Below are 21,834 nucleotides of genomic sequence, written 5' to 3'. Positions count from 1 at the left end.
ACCCTTCTTACACGTAATGAATATAAAACCATATTATCCTCTCCTGGGACTGGATCATAGCCACATTCATTAAGGGCTTTTCTTATTTCTGCTACAGACTGATGTCTGGGCGTACGCTGTGACGCTTGCATATGTAATTCGGCTGTCGTTAAACGCTTGTGTGGCGGCGGGGTTTGAGGAGTACCTCCCCCTGCGGCCCCTAAACTAGAGTCGTCGACTGATCCTCTTCGTACTAGTGTGGCAGGAAATTGAAATGCGGGCTGAACTGGTATGGCGGGCTGGACCTGGGGGACCGTAGCAGGTACTGCAAGGGGTACCCCGGTGTCTGGAGGAACGGGAAGTGCCTGATTTACAGGGACTGGTGGAGCGGGGACAGGATTTGCATATTCTGGGACTGTGTCGTCCAAATAGGACGAAATAAAAATATCAGCTGCGGTCTGTTTGTGACGTAGCTTGGTCGGAACTAGTGGTGCCGGAAAATTACTGGATGCCTCCGGGGTCGCTTTTGGCAAGCCCTCGGCAAGGAGAGGATACATACCCTTAATAAGAGCATGCCTCTGTCTGTCTGACTGTTCGGCTTTAACTTGTTCACCTATCTCGATTAATTCTTTTTCTTGTGCTCGTTCTAAGGATTCTCTACTTAATTCTGACTTTCTGATTTCTTTTTCGGTTCTTTTATGAGCTTCTTTGCGCCATAACTCGATGGCATCTTTCTGTGACTGTCTGGCTTTCTTTTTCCATAATGCCTCTTCTACTCGCATGATGCACTCGGCATCCCATGTACCCGATACGGGCCATCTATACTTTTCTTCTAACTGTTTGGTATACTCTACCCATAAATCTAGATATAGTATGGCACTTATGCCATGTTTCTGATACATAAAATGACCTGGACTGTCCCTAGGCGGAACTGGAACTGCTGCTTCCAGCAGACCCTTTCTAGTTTTTAACTGACGTAACTTAGAAAACAAGGGCATGACTGGACTGTAATCTAGACACAATACAATACACAATGAACACGATACTTATTCCCCATTCATACCACGACATTAAAATACATGAAGAACATTTAAAAATAACAGTTCGAACAGAATACTACCTGGAATACGGAACACAGAATACATGAATTTTCTCGAGAACAGAACTGACTGGAACAGAAACTAGATGCACTGCTGAAACAGTACGAAACTTACCGGTCTCATAAAGAGACACGTCAGGACCCGCATCCACCGAAGTGGACACTTCGTTTGTGGGTCTGTGTACCACCAACCCACAGACCAGAGTCAATTTAGATTGACCCTGTCTAGATACTACCCCAGCGACGGTACTCACCGGGCAGCAAGAACGGAAGGCCTCAGACTGGACTGGACTGCCTCGACGTCGGACGGACGAACTTCGGACTTCTGTTACGGGTGGGCCTCCGGATACCTCGGACCTTGGACTCTCGGCTTGGGCTCTGGTCGGGACTCGCCGCGTTCCTCCACCGTCTCGTCTGGATGCTGGACCGCCTCCTCAGTCTCCTCCGTGGGCCTGAGGGATACTTGAAGCAGAAATATCTGCCGGTGCGCAGAAGAGTTCCGTCACGACTGCAGAGGGTCAGGGGGTCGGCGTGGCTTCACCGACGCGTGGGGAAAGGGCAAGTCCCTATTCGGGCGCCTTTATGTGGTAAATAAATAAATAATACCCTATTTTTGAATGCATAAATGAATAACAGATAGCTCAATAAATAAGAGTCAAGATTCGAGGTAGTAGGAGTTTTGCAGGTTTAATACAGCATAAGGACAGGAACAGGACGACCTGCACAGGAATAGGATGGCAAGCCCTGGCAGCGCTGCAAGGATCTGGACAAAAAGGCTAGGAAGGATAACTTTTTAATAACAGTACATGAGCATATATACATAGCGCAAGCACATAGCATTACATTGCAATAGGCGTAGCAGTGGGTGGAGCAATAGGCGTGACGCGTTGCAGTCGCGAAAGATAAGGGTGAAAAGAGGTGTAAGAGAGGCGTATACATAGACATGTGATGCAAACGTAACAGAATATGTCATGAATGGGGCGGAAACCATGGAGGGGGCTACCTGAGGAGCCGGGACCTCTAACCTGATGGTGCGCGCAAACTAGCAATGACGTGTTACTAGGAGAAGCTGGGGGCTTCGAACTCTGTGCTAGGAGCAGAGACTGAAGTCTGGAGAGTCAGGGCGACATGTACCTAAACAGTATCTAGTATCTGATGTTTAGAGAACATGTTGATATAAACTAGAAGTCAGGAGGGGAAAGGCTAACAGGCACTATGACTGGACCATGCATTATTCTACATGTAGTGCGTGATGAAGAATATTAAATGACCATTAAATGCAGTATTTCTCTTACATGGGGACGTGAAGGCTAGACAATGACGGAAACTATTGATGCGATTCAGTAGCTTTAGGAATGCAGAGAAGGAGGACTGAACTGATAACTGGAATCATAACATACTCTTGGCAGACTCAGAGGCAGAGCCAGGCTGAGCCGGGCACTGCGAGGCAGGAAGTAAGTGAAGGGTCGAGGATACAGGTGGGGGCTGTATCGCTCCTCAGCGAGGCTTCAGGAGACAGGAGACAAGAGCTGAATCTGGTGTCCGGGCCCTTTTGAGGCCTAGAAACGGGGACTTTACAATGGAATAACGTGCACACTGAGAAACGTGGCAACGTAACTTTACATAGGCCTGATATTCGTAGTATTCACGAGAACTGGAAACTGGCATACTAGAAGTGGACACAACTGTAATTGCGTCTATAAACAAACATAGGGAATGCATATGCATATTTAATCATGCACACATAACATATGATGGATGACACGTAGGGACACAGAACATGGCAAAATTTACTTTTCCACACTCAACCCCATAACATGTAGTACGCATAATATTCATCAGGTTCTCTCAAACTTCAAGCAAGGTGCAACTAGATGAAGAGAATTGCCCCTCACCATAATGGGCCGTGCAGCAATGTACAAAATGATCTCACTATCCCAATTTTTATGTGCGCTGCAGAACACGTACCACCCCCTCCCTCGATCAATATTCAGGGAGGTCGATTCCGAACTCCGCACAGTCCTCTGGTTAAAGGGCCATCCAAGAATTGCATTAAAGTCTCTACAATGTAACCCGTACAATGGGAGACTCACGCTCCCAGACAGAGAGACTTACTATTGAGCAGCCCACCTTACCCCCATAAATGACTAGATATACACTCCCGGGACCACCCCACTTATAGACTGGAAAGGAAACACTTACCCAGAAAACATTCACACACTATTTATAAGGAGAGAAAGGGACCCACAAACTACTCCCTGCAGCTAGACTCACTATAGAGGTGTGGAACAGAGCCAATAAGACGCTGGGCTGGGCACACAAAATAACTAGGTCCATCCCTCTGTGGAAAGCAAATTGGTTTAAAGAACTGAATAAGCTCCAGGGATTCAAAACATGGGACCTGCTTGGGATCTCCACGGTGGGAGGCAACCGTAAATCCTTCCCAGCCCTTCAGGCGGAAATCCAACTTCATGCCTCCCAATTTTTTTAATACGCCCAACTGAGCCATGCTTGGAGTGCAGAAGGAATAGAGGCCTCTGAACTCCCCGAGTTCGCACCACTGGAAGGGAGATTACGCCAGGAAGAACTAAGAATGAAGGCAGTTTCTGCAACTTATAAAACGATAAAATTACACAAAATGGGAAGTGCTTAGTCATCTCAGTGCTTGCGTGGTCAGACAGGAAATACATTTTCTCCATACGCTTTGGGTGTGTCCACAAATAGGGGTCTATTGGCAGATAATCACAGAGTTGAACGCTATACAGGGAATTTTCATCCCATTGGACCATAGATTCATTCTGTAAGGGATCCCAGGTGACATAGATGTTCCCGCCCCCAACTTCTATACAGTGCACTGGGTCTGGTGGTGGCCAAGCGAGATATTGCTCGTCACTGGGGCGCGCAAGAAACCCCTACACACCAAGAATGAAAAGGGGGTATGGATCTGTACATGGCAGCAGAGAGGGTGATCTAAAAAAGTAGAGGTTGGCCCAAAAAGTTCAAGAAAATATGGGGTGGTTGATTGAGACACTATGGTCAGAGTCCGAGCGACGGGGACACCCAATCTATTGCAACTGGGTTATCGGCCCAATAGTACCTTTCTGGACCCGGGAGCAGGGATATGTTGTTGGAGGCGGCCCAGCTGTGATGTGTACCAGAGTCTTGGATGTAATTATGTTTGTTCTTTAATTTGTGTCCCTCCGCTGCTCACCAGAAGTGGGAATTAGCTGGTGGCTGAATGTGGTCCAAGTGCAATTTTCTTGTTGCAGTTATGTCAATGTTTACAGTTGATGCAAAAAATATATATATATTCAAAAAAATAATAAAATATATATACCACATTCTTATAATGTATACATAACTAGAGGTTAAAATCCCTACATATTGGATTGCAGATGCAATGTCATCAAAATAAAAATATTACCTAAATGAATAAGTTACTTACCTTTGGTAAACCTCTTTCTGGTAGAGACCATCTAGCCACAGATTCCTCATCTTTTAACTATTACTCATGCAGCTGACTAAACCAGGAAACTGTCCTGCAGTACCTCTACGCACCGGTAGGTGTCGCTGTGCAGCAGCACACTGGCACAGTTTCTACCCGGAAATGACATGCAGAGCCTACATAGGCGCCAATTCCGTGCCCGGACACCAGTTTCTCACTAGAGCAGTGGTTCCAAAACTTTTGACTCCTGAGGACCCCTATTAAGTCACTATTGGAAGCCAAGGAGCCCACAACAATTTGTACGATTTAAAATTTCAAACATTAAAACAGTAGTTTGAAAAAAAGTGAACACACTTGTGCACACTAAACAAATACTCGAATCACTAAAGATTTTAATATTTTATATAGAAAAAATTATCAAAATCAAAGACTGAGAAAAAAAGATAAAATACTAACTTGTACCAAGCAGTTTGCATGCAGCTGTTTGATGGCAGGTCATAGATTCAGGTGCTAGATTATGATTGTAACTCATAAACTGCACAAAAACAAAATAATATCTGTGACAAAAGCAGTAACCCACTGAGCTATGCACATAAGCTACTGTTTTTTAAATGCATGGTACACATTCTTTGCAGCAGGCATATTAACCATCTGTGCTACCTTAGATGAGTTAAACCTGCAACAAAACACGCATCCCTCTCCAGCAGGTACATTAATCACTGGATGTTATCTTGACACTTTTATAGTTGCCCAAAAACTACAGATTATTCAAGGAACATTGAAGTGCTTTTAAAACTGTTGCTTGCGGACCCCCTGGGAATGTGTCACAGACCCCTGGGGGTCCACGTACCACAGTTTGGAAAACACTGTTTTAGAGAGTATGCGGCTCCAGGCACAGAGGATCAAAAGCAAATTGGTTGTGACCAGTGAGCAGATTCCTAGACTTTTGATTTTATTAATAGATAGAGTACCTATTTCACCCTATGAAAACAGTTCGCAGAAAGGATGGCAGGGTCTATAAGCAATCTCTGGCTGGATAGAGTCTCTACCAGATAAGGCGTTACCGAAGGTAAATAAATTGTTCATCTGAAAGAGACTAACTGAGGATTCCTTACATAGATACCCAAACAATACCTCCCCAGAAGTGGCTTTGCGAAATAGATTAAACCAATAAGTCCTGCAGGAGCAAACGGGCAAAGTGCTGGTCACGACGAACCTGACCACCTAGGCAGTAATGTTTGGTGAACGTGTGTATTGACGCCCATGTTGCTGCCTGACAGATTACCAGAACAGGGATTATGTGAGCTAATGCAGTGGTCACCGCCTTAGCTCTGGTAGAACCAGCAAGCACGCCCTCAAGGGGCTGCTTCTTTGCTAAAGCGTAGCAGATATTTATGCAGAGAACTATCTATCGTGAGAAAGTCATTTTCTAAACAGACTTCCCATACTTGGCTCAGACAAATCCTACGAATTAATCGGCCATCAACTCTTGTGCGATTTAGGTAGAACAACGCTCTTTTTTGAGTCTAGAAGGTGGAGAATCTCCTCTTGTTTACAAGGATGTGTGGAGCAAAGAAGGTAGACAAGACGATGTTTTGACATACATGTAAAGGTGTGTGAGAAAGTGCCATCTTTCTTGGACTGGTATGCCCCCACTTTTTTCTGAACTACTGATGTGCTTTGACTGAGTGTGCCCTGGGTTCCTGCCAACCAGGTACCCAGGGCCTGTGTTCCTTCCCTCAAAGCTGTGTTGAAACTAAAACCCAATTAGCATCTCTGGCCACCTGTCAGCCCCTAGTAAATGGTACCCTAGGTACCCAGGGCATGGTGACCAGAGAAGACCCCTGAGGACTGCAGCACTTATTGTGCCACCCTCAGGGGGCCTGTACCCTGCCATCTACACACTGCCTTTGCAGGCTGAGTGTCTAAGTATAGAACTAAACAAAGAGTAGACATGGCACACATCCCTGTGTGCCATGCCCACAGAACCCACTGCCCTGGCATACTTCAGTAACCCCTCTAGCTGGGTGCCCTATGCCAGAGGTGTGGGCACAGGTGCAGGAGCCCTGTGCCCCTACAGTACCCAGGGCCATTCCTGGGCATTTTAAGTGCAGTGATGCCATTAAGAGTATATGGTGCTGGGAGGTTGTCATTACGAACTCCACAGCACCATAATGGCTACACTGAAGACTGGCAAGTTTGGTACCAAACTTCTCAGCACATTAAACCCGCCCTGATGCCAGTGTGGGATTTTAATGCTCCAGGGGGCATCTTAGAGATGCCCCCTGGAAACCTAACCTACAATCCACGTCTGGGCTGAGTGGCTGCAGAGGCTGCCACACAGCAGACATGTTGCTGGACCCCTGGGTGGAGAGCCCCCCGCTCTCCTGGGCCTGCAACAATGCACATCCTGGGCGAGGTGCTAGGTCTCCTCTCCCAGGATGGGCAGGAGAAGCTACAAAGGCATGCCGCCTCTGTGAGCTTCTCCAGACCATTTGCGGTACCCAGCAACTGGCCCCCCACCAGTCCTGACTCCCACTCTGGTGGGAAGACTGGCGGGAAAAACTACGTCAGGAAGGGGGGTGTGCCAGCCTGTGCCAACCCCACCCCTTAGGTGGGGGAGACGAGGTGAAGCACGACCCGGGCTCCGGCCATATTGAAGATGGGGATCCCTGCCCAATCACAGCTAGAACCTTGCCCCCTCCCACAGGAGAGGAGCAGGCTATGGGGTGTACCCACCCCAGGACAGGGACCGATTGGTCCCTGCCCTTGCCCTACCTGTAACGCCCCTAAATTCAGTATTTAGGGGCTCCCTGAACCTTTCTTCCTCGGATCCCTATAAGAAAAGATGAAAGAAGACCAAGAGGAAGAAGACCTGCCGTGCAGCTGCTAACAACAGGACGACAATACCTGACTTGGCCCCAGTCCTACCGGCCTGTCAATCCTGAAACCTGCTCCTGCCTAAAGCCCGGCGACACCTGCGGACAGCAACCTTGGGACACCCAGAGGACCTGCCTGCCTTGACCCTCTTAAAGCCTGGGACTCCCATCAGCAGAGGCTCTGCTGCAACAACCCCCTGGTGCCAGCCAGGAAGCTCCGGACCAGCCCACTCTGCACCCGCCGAGCCCAGCCCGAGTGATCCAAGACCACGAGGACATCCCCGGAGACTGGGACCTGAAGTCCAGTGCCCAAAGACCCTCCTCGACGAACCAGACGATGCCTGCAGCCTCAGAACTAGGGACCCCTCCAACTGCAACCAGTCGAGGGTAAGATTTCCCGACACCCAAAGACACCCCTGCACCCGGCGACCCCCTGTGCCTCCCTTTGGGGTACCTACCTCTTCTCCAGGATCCCAACTTACCTCTCGAAGGGGTGGTCGCACCTGAAGAATCACCATCACCGAGTCTACAGTCTTTGTTCCCTTTTTACCTTTCCCATTGAATAACATTGAGCGCCCGACGGCTCAAAAGCACCCTGCACCCAGCCGCCCGAGTGCCCCTGGCAGTGCAACCTGTACCCTATTCTACTTCCCCATTTGCCCTGAGCAAGTGACCAGAAGCCCAGCTCCCACGGCCGCGTGACCTGCTAACCAGCAGCCACCAACCGGAGGCGCCCTGCCCCTCATTGGATAACATTGGGCCTAACTACCTCTGCACCCGGCCGCCCCTGCGCCGCTGAGGGTGAACCAACTGTACCTACCTGACCCTGGTGGACCCCTGAGTCTATGCCCAGAACCTTAACCTCGACAACCGAGTACTCACCTGGAAACTGGTATCTCACTTACCTGCCATTGAATAGCATTGACTGGTTTGACTCGAAAAATCTTCTAAATGTCCACTTTTGAAAACCTAAAATATTCATATAAAATCATCCGAATTCCGAAGTACTCACCTGTGATCAGGAGAGAAGCCAGTACTGTACCTTGCAGCCCAGTACTGAACCGCAAAAGTAATCCCTATCTGGTTTACTAGTAACTTGTATTTTCTCCGTAGGAATCCATTGTCTGCTTTTCTATGAAATTTCTTCTGTGTCTACTTTTGAAAACTAGAAATATTCTTTAAAAATCATGCAAAATACTGAAACGTAATTACTGACCTGTTTTAAGTTGAGACTGCAGTGCTGGCCCCAGGAGCCCAGTACTGGATTACAAAAGTAACGAGATCGTACTTTACCTGCAACCCGAATTTTCTCCCATTGGATAACATTGCCAGATTTCTGTTGAAAAGTCTCGACTTTTAAAATAGCTTTTTATTCCTGAAAAATCACTGCAATATCTAATACGTGTTTGCTAAACTGTTTTCAGCTTAGACCCCAGGACTGAATCTAGGAGCCAGTCCTGGAATTACCAAAGTAATCTACAAAGTAATCAACTGTGTTTATATAAAAAAATCCATTGAGCTCAATGCTAAATTGTGTGTAGAATTGTGTTGCCTACTGCAACACCTGTACCTATTGTGTTTACAAAGTGTATTGCCTTTCTGCAAAGTACTCATTTGAGACCTCTCATATTAAGAACAGTATATTTTGATACCTGGAGGTTCTAGAAATAAAACAACTATATCTGTGATATAAAAACAATTGGCCTGGAGTTCAGTCTTTGAGTGTGTGAAACCTTTTGCTGACTGAGTGTGTACAACAAATGCTTTACACTGTCCTCTGGTACTGCCTTACTGCTCGACCAAGCTACCACTTTAGAGAGTAAGGTGACACCTGGCTTTAACCTCGGTTATACCTCTGGGGTTTGTGGACTCTATACACACTGTACCTTATTCTGGTCCAGTATATATAGAGCCACTTTCTCACAAGGTGTTATAACGTTTGGGTGGAATATGGAGAATGCCTGCAGTTCGCTGACCCTCTTAGCCGATGTTATGGCATTAAAAAAGCCAACTTGATGTGTAGAGATGTACAGTTGTTCAGACGCCTGAAAGGTGCACACATATGAAAGGTCAGTACTAGATTGACATCCCATTGGGGCATGATGAATGGTCAGTGAGGAAACCGGTGTCGGAGACCTTTGAGGAACCTAGTCACAACCGGTTACTTGAACAAAGGTAGGTTCACCAAATGCAAAAACGGCGGACAAATAACAGCGCCCAAAGCAGAGTCCTGCTGGGCCAGAGAAAGGACAAAAAGACCTGGGATAAGAGCACAAAAAGAGGATCAATATCCTTGGATGAACACCATGGCACACACTTGTCCAACAGCAGGTGTACATCAACTTGGTGGAGGGATGCCTGGCTGCCAGAATAACTTTACAGACTTTGAGGAAGGTTGAAAGATGTTAACTCAGTCTCCAAGCATGAAGGCGGAGAGTGCCCAGGTTCAGTTTCAGAACCCAGCCCTGCTGTTGCGACAGAAGACATTCCTGAAGGGGCAGCCTGAACGGTCATGCTCAGGAACTCCGGATTGCAGACTCTATTTTCCCAATTCAGAGCCACAAGAATGACTTGGTCCTGGTCGTTCCTGATCTTCTTGAGAACTCGGGACAGGAATGGTATTGGCATAAAGGCATACAGGACGAAGGAGTTTCACTTGAGACAAAAGCGTCTCAGAACGAGAGCCAATTTGGAAATTCCAATGCGCAAAACTGGTGACATTGCACCTTCTCAGCGCTGGCAAACAGATCTAACCACGGCTAACTCCACTCTTAAACAAGCATTTGCAATGCAATAGGTCTCGCATTTATGAGAGTTGAGCTATTGGCATTGTAATGACCATGCCTTTTATTTATGTGTTGTTTTTAAAACAGAGAAATAAAAGGCAATGTCATTTACAATTCTAATAACTTAAACTCTTGCAAATGCGAGACCTATTGCATTGCAAATGCATTCAACGCCTGTGCTAAAAAAAAAATTTAAAGAGTGTTAGGAGAGCGCGTGTTCTGCCCGCAACAGGAAGCAGAACAAAGCTATTTGAGAAAATAGTGCTTGGAGGCTGTAATTAAAGTCCACTGAGTATCAACACATGTAATAGGGCATGTCGCCATGGAAGGTTATAAAATGAGACAAGGCGGTACATAGGAGGGACTACTAAGCCTATTGACCAATGAACAGGCACAGTTTACAGTGAACAATGACAAAAAACAATGAAAAATATGGGCAGAGTGTGAACGGAGCTTCAAGTCCATACCTGAATACAGAATGCCTCGCAGAGCAGGCATTGACCAAGGCTCGACCTAAAAATGGTTGGAAAATGCTCTGTTTGCGGCAGTGAACCGAGGACCCTACCAAGGCCCTACAACTCAAACCCAGGTTCACTAGGATTGAGGGCCCTACCCAGGACCACTTGGGATGCACACCAACTACAATTAGTTGCTTTTAATTATATAATAGATTAAGTCTTTCGGGCCCTAACTCACTCTCCTCTGCATCCATTGCATTCCAGTCCTGGGTTGGGAAAACAAGGAACGGTCCCCCAGGGTGCCCATCTCATCCCATCCAAAATAGAGTTGGGTGACCATCACTAATAAATGGCAAATCAGTGGTTGATAGGCTACCAGGTCAAGGCATTTCAGCTGAGGTTCTGCTTGTGTACACCCAGTATTTCCCCTTACCCAAAATTGAAAAGGGAGCCACAGCTGTAGTCAGGTGAGAGCACCACCAATTTGCAGTGGTTCTCCTGCCCTGCCAAAGTTTAAGTGCCGCCATGAGTTTGGCAAAAAGTTTGTGTAGGAAATCCAACTTTTCTACATGTTAAGCACAATTTTTTCACCCTTACTTTGATCATATGTTTGCTGCACTTAGAACTCTGTGCACTGCTATCCCTGCTAAACAGGAGTAAACTTCCTGGGTCCTCCTTGGTTAAATTGACTTAACTTTGATTGACTTACTTAACTTGCCTATAGGTCCCTACTTTATGCTATAGAAATTGAACCTACGGCCTGGAAGTTGAATGCCATTTGTGGACCACAACACCTATTGTGCCATCCACAGATTGGGTATGAAAGCATTGCTTCAGGATTACAATGTGTATGTAGTCTGACTGAAGCAGCCCCAAAACCTGACGGGCAGGAAACTCTGCTTTTAAATAATAAACCCCCAAGTACACTTTGCCAAACAAAAGGTAGGGTACCTGATATTTAGAAGTGGAACATATGCAAAATCAAAGGTGACATGTTCCTTCCAGAAACTAAGCCCTAAACGTGGTTTTTAATGGCATGGCTGTAGCTGAAGTCTAGTAAATGTCCAGGTCCAGATTATAAACTTTAATCTGTAACTTTTGACAGGAATGGTCTACAAAAGTCAAAGAGTTTTTTTATATTTATTAAAAGCCCATTCAATTGTCAAGTTGGAATTTTAAAAAAATATTTAGGAAAAGTAACTTTTAGAAATGTACCTTATTCTGGAAGCTAATTTACATTAGCTCTCCAGCACCAGTCAGTCAAGTGTCAGACCTTAATGAGGTGCGACATTTCTTCCAGGAGCCACACAGTAGACAATTTTGATTGACAGGCTGACCTGAATTGGCAGGGATAAATCATCTGAGCTCAGCTGGACACTCAGTGTGGAGGCCATCACACCTCCTGTTGACACAACAGTGTAAAATCATGCCTGAAAGACTTGTCAGAGGCACATAAAAATATTGCAACCTTGAAAGAGATCAAACCTGACTAGAACACAATTCTTGTGTATCCTCTGTCTGGTTGCTGAAGGAGCCGGCCTCGTCTTAAGAGACCTCTTCCTCATTTTGTATTGTGGACCCAGAGTCTGTTTCAAAGTGTATTTTAGTGTTAGATGTGGGAGGGCACTAGTTTCCAAAATACACTTGTGCTACACAACCCCAGCTCTAAGAGCACAGGTTTAGTGTGGCTGAAGACTTATGTTATCTCCTCAGAATTGTCCTGACACATTACATTTTGGGGCCATTTGCAGTAAGGATACTGCTGAAATAATAGGCAGGCCAGGACCTGAGAACTTTTATCCATTGGTTAGGGTGGGCCCAGGAGTCACCCCCCCCCCCAACTAGCTAGTGCCAACTATAAATGTGGCACTACAAGGCACCCTCCTCAGAACACTTTCTGGACCTCTTGAAGCTCAGTAGAGGGCTGATCCTGCTGTCTGTAACCTGGGAGCAGCCCTGGAGGACTGGACCTGTTTCCTCTTGCACCCAGGGCAAAGAAGTGGACTCCAAGGGTCAGCTGACTGACCTTTTGTGTGGCTACAAGGACACAACAAGCTGTAAGAGGCCGTTTAACTGAAGTGCCCAGCTGACTAGTGGCAACTAAACCTGGACTGTACTTTACTGTTGGTCTTTGTTCAACACCCTGAGCCTAAAAGTGTCCCCCGAGGTCCTGGGTGCCCTGTTTAAGTGTTTTCCTGTGGTTGTTTTAGCACCAGAGAAAAATTTTAAACTTTTGAAAAGTTTTACTCTAGAGGTCCGGTAGGACTCGTCGGGAAACGTATCTAACATGCAGTTCCACAGAGCTGGATTGAATTTCAGCTTCGACGCTCTCCTCCAAAAAACAATACATGTCCATTCTGCATTGTAACTTTCAGTCAGAAATCTCCTAAGCACTAAAGCGCCAGTGGAACCAACCTTCTCCAGATATGTGATCTTTAAGTCCACAGCGGCAGCTACAATTTCAGTTGCATCCCGCGTTTGGATGATTTTTCTTCTCTAAAAGTAACAAAGTCATTTTCTGTGTTGGAACTTCTCTCTATTATGACACCATGATTGGCCTTAGGGGACCTGTACCGTCTACCTTAGGAAGTCACAAGCCAGGCCATCACCAGCAGCAGTGACACAGGACATGGGCATGGCTGCATTGGGACTTGAAAGCAATGTCAATGGTTTTCTTTGTTCCTTTCTGAAGGCGGACTTAGAATTTTTTTTTATATTTTCTACTTGCAGACTTTCACCAGGACCTATCCACTTTTTGTATCCAACCCAGGCTGTATCACAGTCGGCCATTTTTTTAAATGAATGATTTTACCAGTGTTACTATAGAATTCCAAACTGAATGCTTCACCGGTTTTTTTTAACTAAATTTATTTTGAGTTAAATGTATTTCAGTTTAGATTTGTCGCCCTTCAAGCTGCATTAATGTGTTCTCAAGATTTATAGGTCATTTTGCATAGAATCCATGCTGCTGCACAACTTAAGAACAGGGTTTCTGCTCACACTTTCCTCTGTTAACAGGCTGTAGAAAATAAAGATATTCATTCATTCCATAGTGGATTTTGACAGTCAGTGAGATCATGTGTTAAATCGTAAATATTTGGAAGTAGCCCTTTAGCAATCTCTTCTACATCTCTGGTGCACAGAGAGTTGAGGTACGCAAAGGTCTCTCTGCACCATCTTAGCTCGAGCTTGGCACCTAGTTCAGTGTGAGGAGGAAGGCTGGCAGCCTAAAAAGGGCTGCAAAGTTATTTCATGTCTAGACCCTTTACGAAAAGAAAACCGAAAAACATGGAAGAGAGGGTATAGTGAATAGTTAACCGTGAAACACCTTACGTAATAATAATGAATACCTGGCCAGATAGGGTAATCGATGCCGTAATTCATGTATGCTTAATTATGTGTATTTTTGGCTGCCCCTGATTATAGCATATCTTTGTATTAGTGTGTGCTTTCTTCTTTGCCTCTGTGCACGAATGCTTGACTGCAGGCCTCTCTGTAGCTGTATGTATTCTGTTCCTTTCATGTCTGGCTGCAGTTGTGACTGTACTGCTGGCTAGCTTCTGATTAGTTGCGAGTGTGCGGCTCACACGGGTGGCTTCAGGTCTGTGCGCCACCGGGTGCCTATGTTTACAGTCAACCCTCTGATTCTTTTCTACGTTGTCTAGTCTTAGGATTACTTCATGACTTCAGCATCAATTTCTAGATGATTTATTACTTTTACTGATGAGTAGAAGCTGGCTGGTGCCCGAGACGACTGTTTATCAGTGTATTGTCCTTTCAACTCTTCCTGCTGGTGTTTCCAGGTTGACGTCGGCACTGGCGTCCTTTGTGCTGACATGTTCACATGAATGCACACTTTCATTGGAGCGCTCTCTTTACTCTACTCGTCCCTGACCGCCTGTCAAAGATAGGTGCCAGAAAACCGTTGCCGTGAAATCGGCTAAATCCGAGGGTACAAGGATGCACCCCCCCCCCCCTCAACCCCCCCGCCCCCGCCCTCCCGCCGATTCAACATATTCATATATGCACCAATGAGCTGTCATTATTTCAGTCCACTTTTTTAAATCTTTATTCTCAGTGTGCTGCCGCTAAATGTTGTCCCGGAAAACACACAACAGTAGATGATATATTTAATATGCTCAGGGTGTACCTCATCTCCCTCCATTGCTACGCCAGGCTCCTGTCTTGCACGGTGATATCATTTGACCAAGCCTACGAACTAGAGCATAATTGTTGCTCTTTACTATAGGAGGAGTGTGAAATTGGCGTAGAGGAATCCTTATATCAATATCAAGATGGCCAGGTACGAGGCAAAAAGAAACGCTCTGACTGGACCTAGAGGTGCTCATAACAAAAGTGTTATTTAAATAAGGGTTTCGTAATGGCGCTGGTAACTCGTTTCAAAACAGCGCTTCGAGCATCTTTTCTGATGTTTCTACGCGCTCTAAAAAAAAAAAAAGGAGGTTTTTGTACTTAGTTTAATGATAAAACACTTTCCGACCTCGGTAGGATGTAAGATTGTGGTCATGGATTCGAACGTATGATACACAGATGACTTCTGATGTCAACTCTTGGTTCCAGATTGCAGGCCTTTCTCTGTTCGCCTCGTTCAGACTTGACACAGTTTCAGCAACAACGTCAAGACATTGCATAAATTAACACAAAAACCCAACCACGTGGTACCGGCATTCTCTGTGATTGACCACAAGGCGTGATGATACACGAAAGTAGGCTGCTTAAAGGCGCAGAGGGTATCTCTTGCACGTTAAGTGTGGGCCATGTGAAAAGTAGTGGGTGGAAGGCCCAGGTATTACATCTAGGCGTCTTCCCTTTTTTACGTTGCAGTTTTTTATTGGAGGGCCTTACACAAGCACCAGTTACCTTACACAGAGACATATTCCTTTTTGGTAGACACAGGGAGATTGAGTGATTTGCCCAGAATCACAAGGTGAGCCGACGCCGAGACTATAACCCCAATAGTCGGCAGCTCTGGTCGTTACGCCACACCCTCGTCATACATGCCCAAACATTCCAAGAACAGGATCACAGCTTGAACAATTTAACACTCCAATAGATCGAACAACACGAGATAATCATCTCTCTCAGCCAGTGGGGGCGGTAAACTCTACCCCGTTGCCACTGAGGGCTGGCCCAGGAGAGGCGGAAGAGTCGAGGCATTCCTCCAGATGTCCTGCCTGCGTGTACAGGGTTCTGGGAACCGCCTCTGGGTGCATCCACTGTCCCGTTTCAACGCTGGATGTTGTTTCCTGTTGTTAATGTCCAGAGCATGTGTTGTGATATCACCAGCGTAAAACAATTAGTGATATATCTGCCTGCCTTTAACAGCGAAGACGTCCTTACAGAAAACAACATGGAGGCCCTGGGATGTCCTAGCCGCAGTGACGGCGTGCGTCTCCCCGGGGGCTGCTACCGTGGGTGGCGGTTGGCTCCTGCAGAGGAATTACACTTACACTTCTGGGGACTGCGGACCCCCCCATCCCCAAGGCTGCGTTTGAACGTTTGTCCTCACAAACTTGTTTATGAGAGGAACTCAATCCACAACCCAAAACCCCCTGCAAAGTGTGCTGCTTGCCTTTGATGCTTCCGGGTTGTGACATGGATCTGGTATAACACCACTGTCTATCCTAAGAGGCTGATCTGGGTGATAGAGCAAGTGGCTGTGAATGGCGTTCTCTCCTTTCTTTATGAGGAAATGTTTCAGATGAAAGACGTGCTAATTGCTACAGCTGTGTGCGAGTGTTATTGTTACAAATCCATATCATAAGTAAGGAGCAATCGGAAAGTGACTGCTGTTGCCACACTAAAAATACACAGAACCAAACCCGGTCTGGCCAAACAACGGAGCCTAGGTATATTGCAATATGAAACATTCGAAGTTCTGCGGGTCTCAATTTCATAACCCATGAAGTTAAAGTACATGTCAAACTTGTTCATTTACAATGTTCATAATTTATTATTCATCCACAAAGTGTTGAATAGATCAAAATGTGTAGACCATGCAGTGCTCATAAATGCACATTTTAAATCATTAAAATATGATTCTTATATACAACATGGGTGGGTGTCCACATCTTAAGTCACTAAAGTCAAGTATTACTACTGATTAAAGAATAGGTAATTATTCCATATTTGACAATCCCTTCTCCACATAATAATTTGCCTGGGTCTCCTCAGTACGAAAAAGTCAGTCTAACAAAACACCTGGGAGAATATATCATAAATGCATCTATTGACCTCATGGGCATATAATGGTATCACCATTTCTTCTGCAGGGGTAATCTGATACTTCTTATCTGTGTGTTTTGAAAATCTGTAGAGAGCTGTCAATAGGCTCACTAAATCTCCCTTCTGTAATGATTGAACCAATATATATCCGTGTTACCCTCAATTCAATGATTCCTACAAGTGAGTAACACTAATGAATGAACATTTTATTGCATAATTACTTCAAACCATTTGCAATATTTCTTACATTTATAAATAAAAAACATCAGTAATATTCTAACCAAATACCATAGTAAAATTGTTTTAAAAATGGTTATTCCTCTTTTTTAAAAAAAGGAATTATTTTAGCAGCAGCTAAATTATGAGTGTGTCAAATTTCTGTATCTTGAAGCTATCAGGCGGCGGAAGTGTGAAACAAATGACATCTATATTGGCCACCGTGTGTCTAAGCACCACTAGGTTTAAGATGATTGAGTGCCTTGTTTCGAATTGCTTCCCTCCACCCGCTGATGCTCGGATCAGTAAACAAAAAGAAGGGAAGGAGGGAGTGGAACGGAGAGGGACGCCTCATCTCCCAGGCATTCAGTGAGCAGCAGCGCAGTAAGGACTGTGGTATTGTCCCTGAACACCTGTACCATCCTTTCTGGATCAAAGGAAGGTTTTCATTGCTAAACAAATCGCCCAGGGCTCCAATAGGTTCATGTGAAGCCTGGACAACACCAGAGACCAGACTCTTGATTTCCACCCCTCCCAGACAGACGCCCCAGCAAAGGAGTGACACATCGGTCACTACAGTCAGCTCTGTTTGGGACGGGAGAGGGGTCTGCCGCTAACCCAATCATGGTTCGTCAGTCACCACTGCAGGTCTTTTATAGTTCCTTCCGAAATCTGGACCAAGTCAGAGAGATTCCCCTGATGCTGTGCTCACTGGAACTTTAGGTCCCACTGCAGAGCCCACATTTGCCAATGGGCATGTGTCACTAGAAGGATGCAGGAGGCCATGAGGCTCAACAGCCTCAGAGTCAGTCTCACTGACATCCAGGATAGAGGCTGAAACATCGGTATCATAAACTGAATATTCCGACTCGTCATTCAGGAGGATAGGCCCAAATCTTTACTGTGTCCAGAAAGGGAGGGAGCGTCAGAGAGGGAATCAGGTGTGCCTTTGGCATGTTGATAGTGTACCCCAGTGAATGCAGGAGGTTTGCTGTAATCTGAAGGCAGGACACAACCGCCTGGGGCGCGCCCGCCTTAAACAACCAATCGTCGAGGTAGGGGAAGACTGGAACTCCTGACTTCCGCAGATGTGCTACACCACCGCGGTGAACATTCGAGAGTCGCTGGTGAAGCCAAAGATGGGCTGGGAAAACTGAAAGTGCTCTTGGCCCACCGTGAATCGCAGGTAACACCTGTGGGCGGGCATGATGGGAATATGGGAATATGGAATTATGGTTTTGCCAGCCCAACGCTACCATTCAGTCTCCAGGATTCAGAGCAGACAGGTCTTGAGATAAGGTGAGCATCTTGAACTTCTCCTTTTTAAGGAAGCAGTTGAGAAGGTGCAGGCCTAGGACAGGACGTAGGCCTATGTCCTTTTTGAGCACCTGAAGGTAGCACACACTACTTCAGATGCTGGTACCCTTTCTATGGCCCCTTTGGCTACAAAGGCATATACTTCCTGGCAGAGCAAGGAGGGATGGTCCTCCATCACCCGGTCGAAAGTGGGTGGCATGTGTAGTGGAGTCTCCAGAAAAGGATGAATAGCCCCTCTGGATTACTTGTAAAATCCACTTGTGATGTGAAGAATTGCCAGTGGGGCGGATGCTAATGGATCCTGCCTCAAACTGGGTGCCCTTGCTCGTAATACAAATACGCTTAAGGGTACTGGAGCCTGTGGATGCTTGGGGGAGGGTGTTAACTGACCCGACCTCTGGTTTGTGGAACCGCATCCATAGCCATGAGAAAAGCTGGGAAGCAGGTTGGCCTAGTTGGCTGGACGGGAAGGAACGTGGTAGGCAACCCCTATCATAGCCATAGATGGGGCGAAAGGTGGACTGGGGTTCGGCGAGGGGCCGTGGATAGACCCAAGGACCTAGATGCAGCTCTGCTGTCCTTATATCGATCCAGAGCTTAGTCTGACTTCTCAACAAAGAAGTGAGAGCCATCAAAGGGTATGTCCATGAGCGAAACTTGGAAATTCCCAGAGAAGCCAGAGGTTCTCAGCAAGGCTATGCGTCTCAGTGCCACGGACGATAAAATTGCTCTGCCCAGCAAATCGGTAATGTCAAGTCCACATCTGATGGTGAATTTCGCTGCATCTCTTCTGTTAGCAATAGCTTTGGAGAGTATGGCTCGGGGCCCCAACAAGACCCATGGCAGCATTTGTGGAACTGAATCCTACAGTGTGGGTGTATTAGCCCAATAGGCATGCAGTGCCTTACTGACGGTATACAGCCTTAAGGACTCCCTTTCTGGTGGAATGGTATGGTAGGGAGCGCACCAGGATTGATTAGGAAGTGGAGGACTGGACTACCAAATTCTCTAGGGTGAGGTGCTAGGTGAGGAAACTGGGGTCCCTAACTGCAGGGCTTGGAGCAGGCAATCAAGAAGGACATTAGTAATGGCTGCACTGAATGGGAGTGAAGGTTCAGAAGGGGTAATTCCCGGCTGAAGCACCTCTGTCAAGTTGTTTGTCTTGACTGTCACTGTTGGCAACTGAAGGTCGAAGACCTCAGCTGCTCTCCGCACCAATACTGTGAATGAAGCACCCTCCTTCGTAGCCACAGTAGGTCGAGAGACTAAAGTCTAGTGAGATGTTCAAACCACTGGAATCCGCCAGTTCCTTGTGTCAGTTGTCCTCTGTGTCATCAAGAGGATGGTGGTAACCATAAGGGTCCTCTGCCCTCTCCCAATCATTAATCACCCTTTCCAGGCCTGTCAAGGGAAAAAGGCCTCGGCTCTGGCGCGGAAGGCATGGTACTGGTCAGCACTGGAGTCGGACAACGCCCATCCGACATATGACGGAGTAGGGTATGACGATGTGATCTACGCCGCCGTTGGGCGGTGACATCGGGAGCGATGGTACTTGAGCAAGCACCTGAGAAGGTCACAGTCTCGGACAGTGCTGCTCCGGATCTAGCATTGGATCTAAGGGGTCTGACTGGCACCAACAGAAAACCAGTAGAGACCCCTTTGACACCTGTGGGACCCGAAGGCGGTCCAGATGGGTCGGGCCGCCCTAATATGAAGGAGAATAGCGTCATAAAACTCTGAGTTGGGTGGAGGGCACTCCAGCTCCTGGAAACTCAGGGTGAGGCCTACAGTGCTGATGCTCCCACACCAGGTCTGATGATTTGTGCTGGCGCAGGAAAGCCAAAGACAGCTTCAACTTCTTCCTCTTGTGGGACCTACTCAACAACTTGGATCGTGATGAAAATCGTCAGGAACAGCTCCACGAGTGGCCCCGGGGCCTTCCAGGCGATCTGGATTGAAAGCACCACAAGGTCATCCGATGTCAGGTGGCATGGAGGTTCAGGGACCATTCCCTCAGTGCCTTCGAATTAATGGTGCAGCAGTGCTCACAGGTTGTGGATTCAAGCACCATAGGCAAACCAAAAAAGTGTCTTTTATAGACATGTGCCTGTAACAGGCACCACCTGGCTTAAAGCCTGTTGGCTTTTATGGGACATCCCTGACATACCAGGAGATAATAATCTATAAAAAGATTCAACAAAAAGTAGAGGAAAAATTCAGGCAAAAGATGACTGGGGTAGCTCTCTCCGGATCTGCGCTGACTGGTGCGGAAAAAAAAACCTGATGTCAGCGCACTGGGATGGAGTATACATGGACACTGTGCACATCACCTTCGGTGCAGACGGTACAGAGACAGTCAGACACTGCCACCTGCCGGCACCCAGCAGATCTGTTCGAAACTTTCTGGATCCAATCTGATGCCTGGGGAATATTCTAAGGTAAGGACTTTAAGGTTTGAAGTCCCTATAAGATACCAGCCATTTTGTGAGGTGCAGAGCAGCACAGTGCCTCCTACCGACGTACAGAGGTACTGCTGAGAAGTTTTCAGATCCAGTCTGATGCCAGGGTAATGTTCACAAGATTAGGAATCTGCAGCTAAAAGTCTATCAGAATATGATTTACTAAGGTATCTAAAAACACTGTCTGCGGTCGGGGTCAATCTGTTAGGACTGAGGCAAGGAAGATGGGTCAAGAGGAAATGGCACACTCCGCATGCTCCTTTAAATAAAACCCACATGCAGGAGTGATTTTTAAAGGAACAGAAATGAGGCAATTTTGTGTGTTTTGACTGTACCAACAAATATAACATTTTCAATTTTTAACGAAGAAATACTCACAATTGTCTTGGATATCAACTCAGGACTGTAGTTATTTATGATGTGAAGGTCTTGCTAAAGCAGCTTCCATTCTGCTCTGTTTTAGACCCTGTTAAATAGAGAAGAAATTGTTTTTACGTTAGCAGCCTTACCCTCTGCAGAGGCATGAAGCTCTTTAAAAATACAAAAGTCCAACAAGTCAATCTAGCAAACTAGATCGACAATTTTCATCTTTGCTGCTACTTAGCCTCAATTACTTTAAACAGAGGAGTTGAATTAAACAACTCCACTGGGACGGTTACCACACCTCCCTGAAACATGCATATCAATTGCTTATTCTTAATCCTTAATCTTCTGCCAGACGGCAGCTAATAACATTTATCTTCCATATTGAATATTGTATCCTTTGAGAGTTTCCCCCAAAAATGAATATGCTACTTACCAGTATGCATCTGTTCTTGGCATGTAGGGCTGCTAACATTCATATCTTAGCATTAGATCGCCGCCTAGTGTTGGGTCCAGATGATCGCACATTGTTGTCCTGGAAGAGTCTTCGAAGTATCCTGAGATAGGTGGCTCCTCCCCTGGACTAC

The 21,834-nt window shown here is 46.3% G+C and overlaps 1 protein-coding gene across 2 annotated transcripts in view; it reads right to left on the bottom strand.

The window, feature by feature from the left end:
- LOC144818166 (survival motor neuron protein-like) overlaps positions 1–21,834 on the bottom strand; it is a 399,426-nt gene that overhangs the window by 19,878 nt on the left and 357,714 nt on the right. For both annotated transcript variants that reach the window (XM_078675289.1, XM_078675290.1), the window contains one exon: positions 21,263–21,350. In XM_078675289.1, coding sequence (XP_078531415.1) covers positions 21,294–21,350 — 57 coding nt within the window. In that variant the 3' untranslated portion in view covers positions 21,263–21,293. The remainder of the gene's footprint in view (positions 1–21,262; positions 21,351–21,834) is intronic.

The sequence above is a fragment of the Lissotriton helveticus genome, chromosome 2_1 (assembly GCF_964261635.1).
Source record: "Lissotriton helveticus chromosome 2_1, aLisHel1.1, whole genome shotgun sequence".
In the NCBI taxonomy this organism is placed as follows: domain Eukaryota; kingdom Metazoa; phylum Chordata; class Amphibia; order Caudata; family Salamandridae; genus Lissotriton; species Lissotriton helveticus.
Note: the sequence above shows the minus strand (reverse complement) of the source record. Positions and strands in the feature narration are given on the sequence as shown.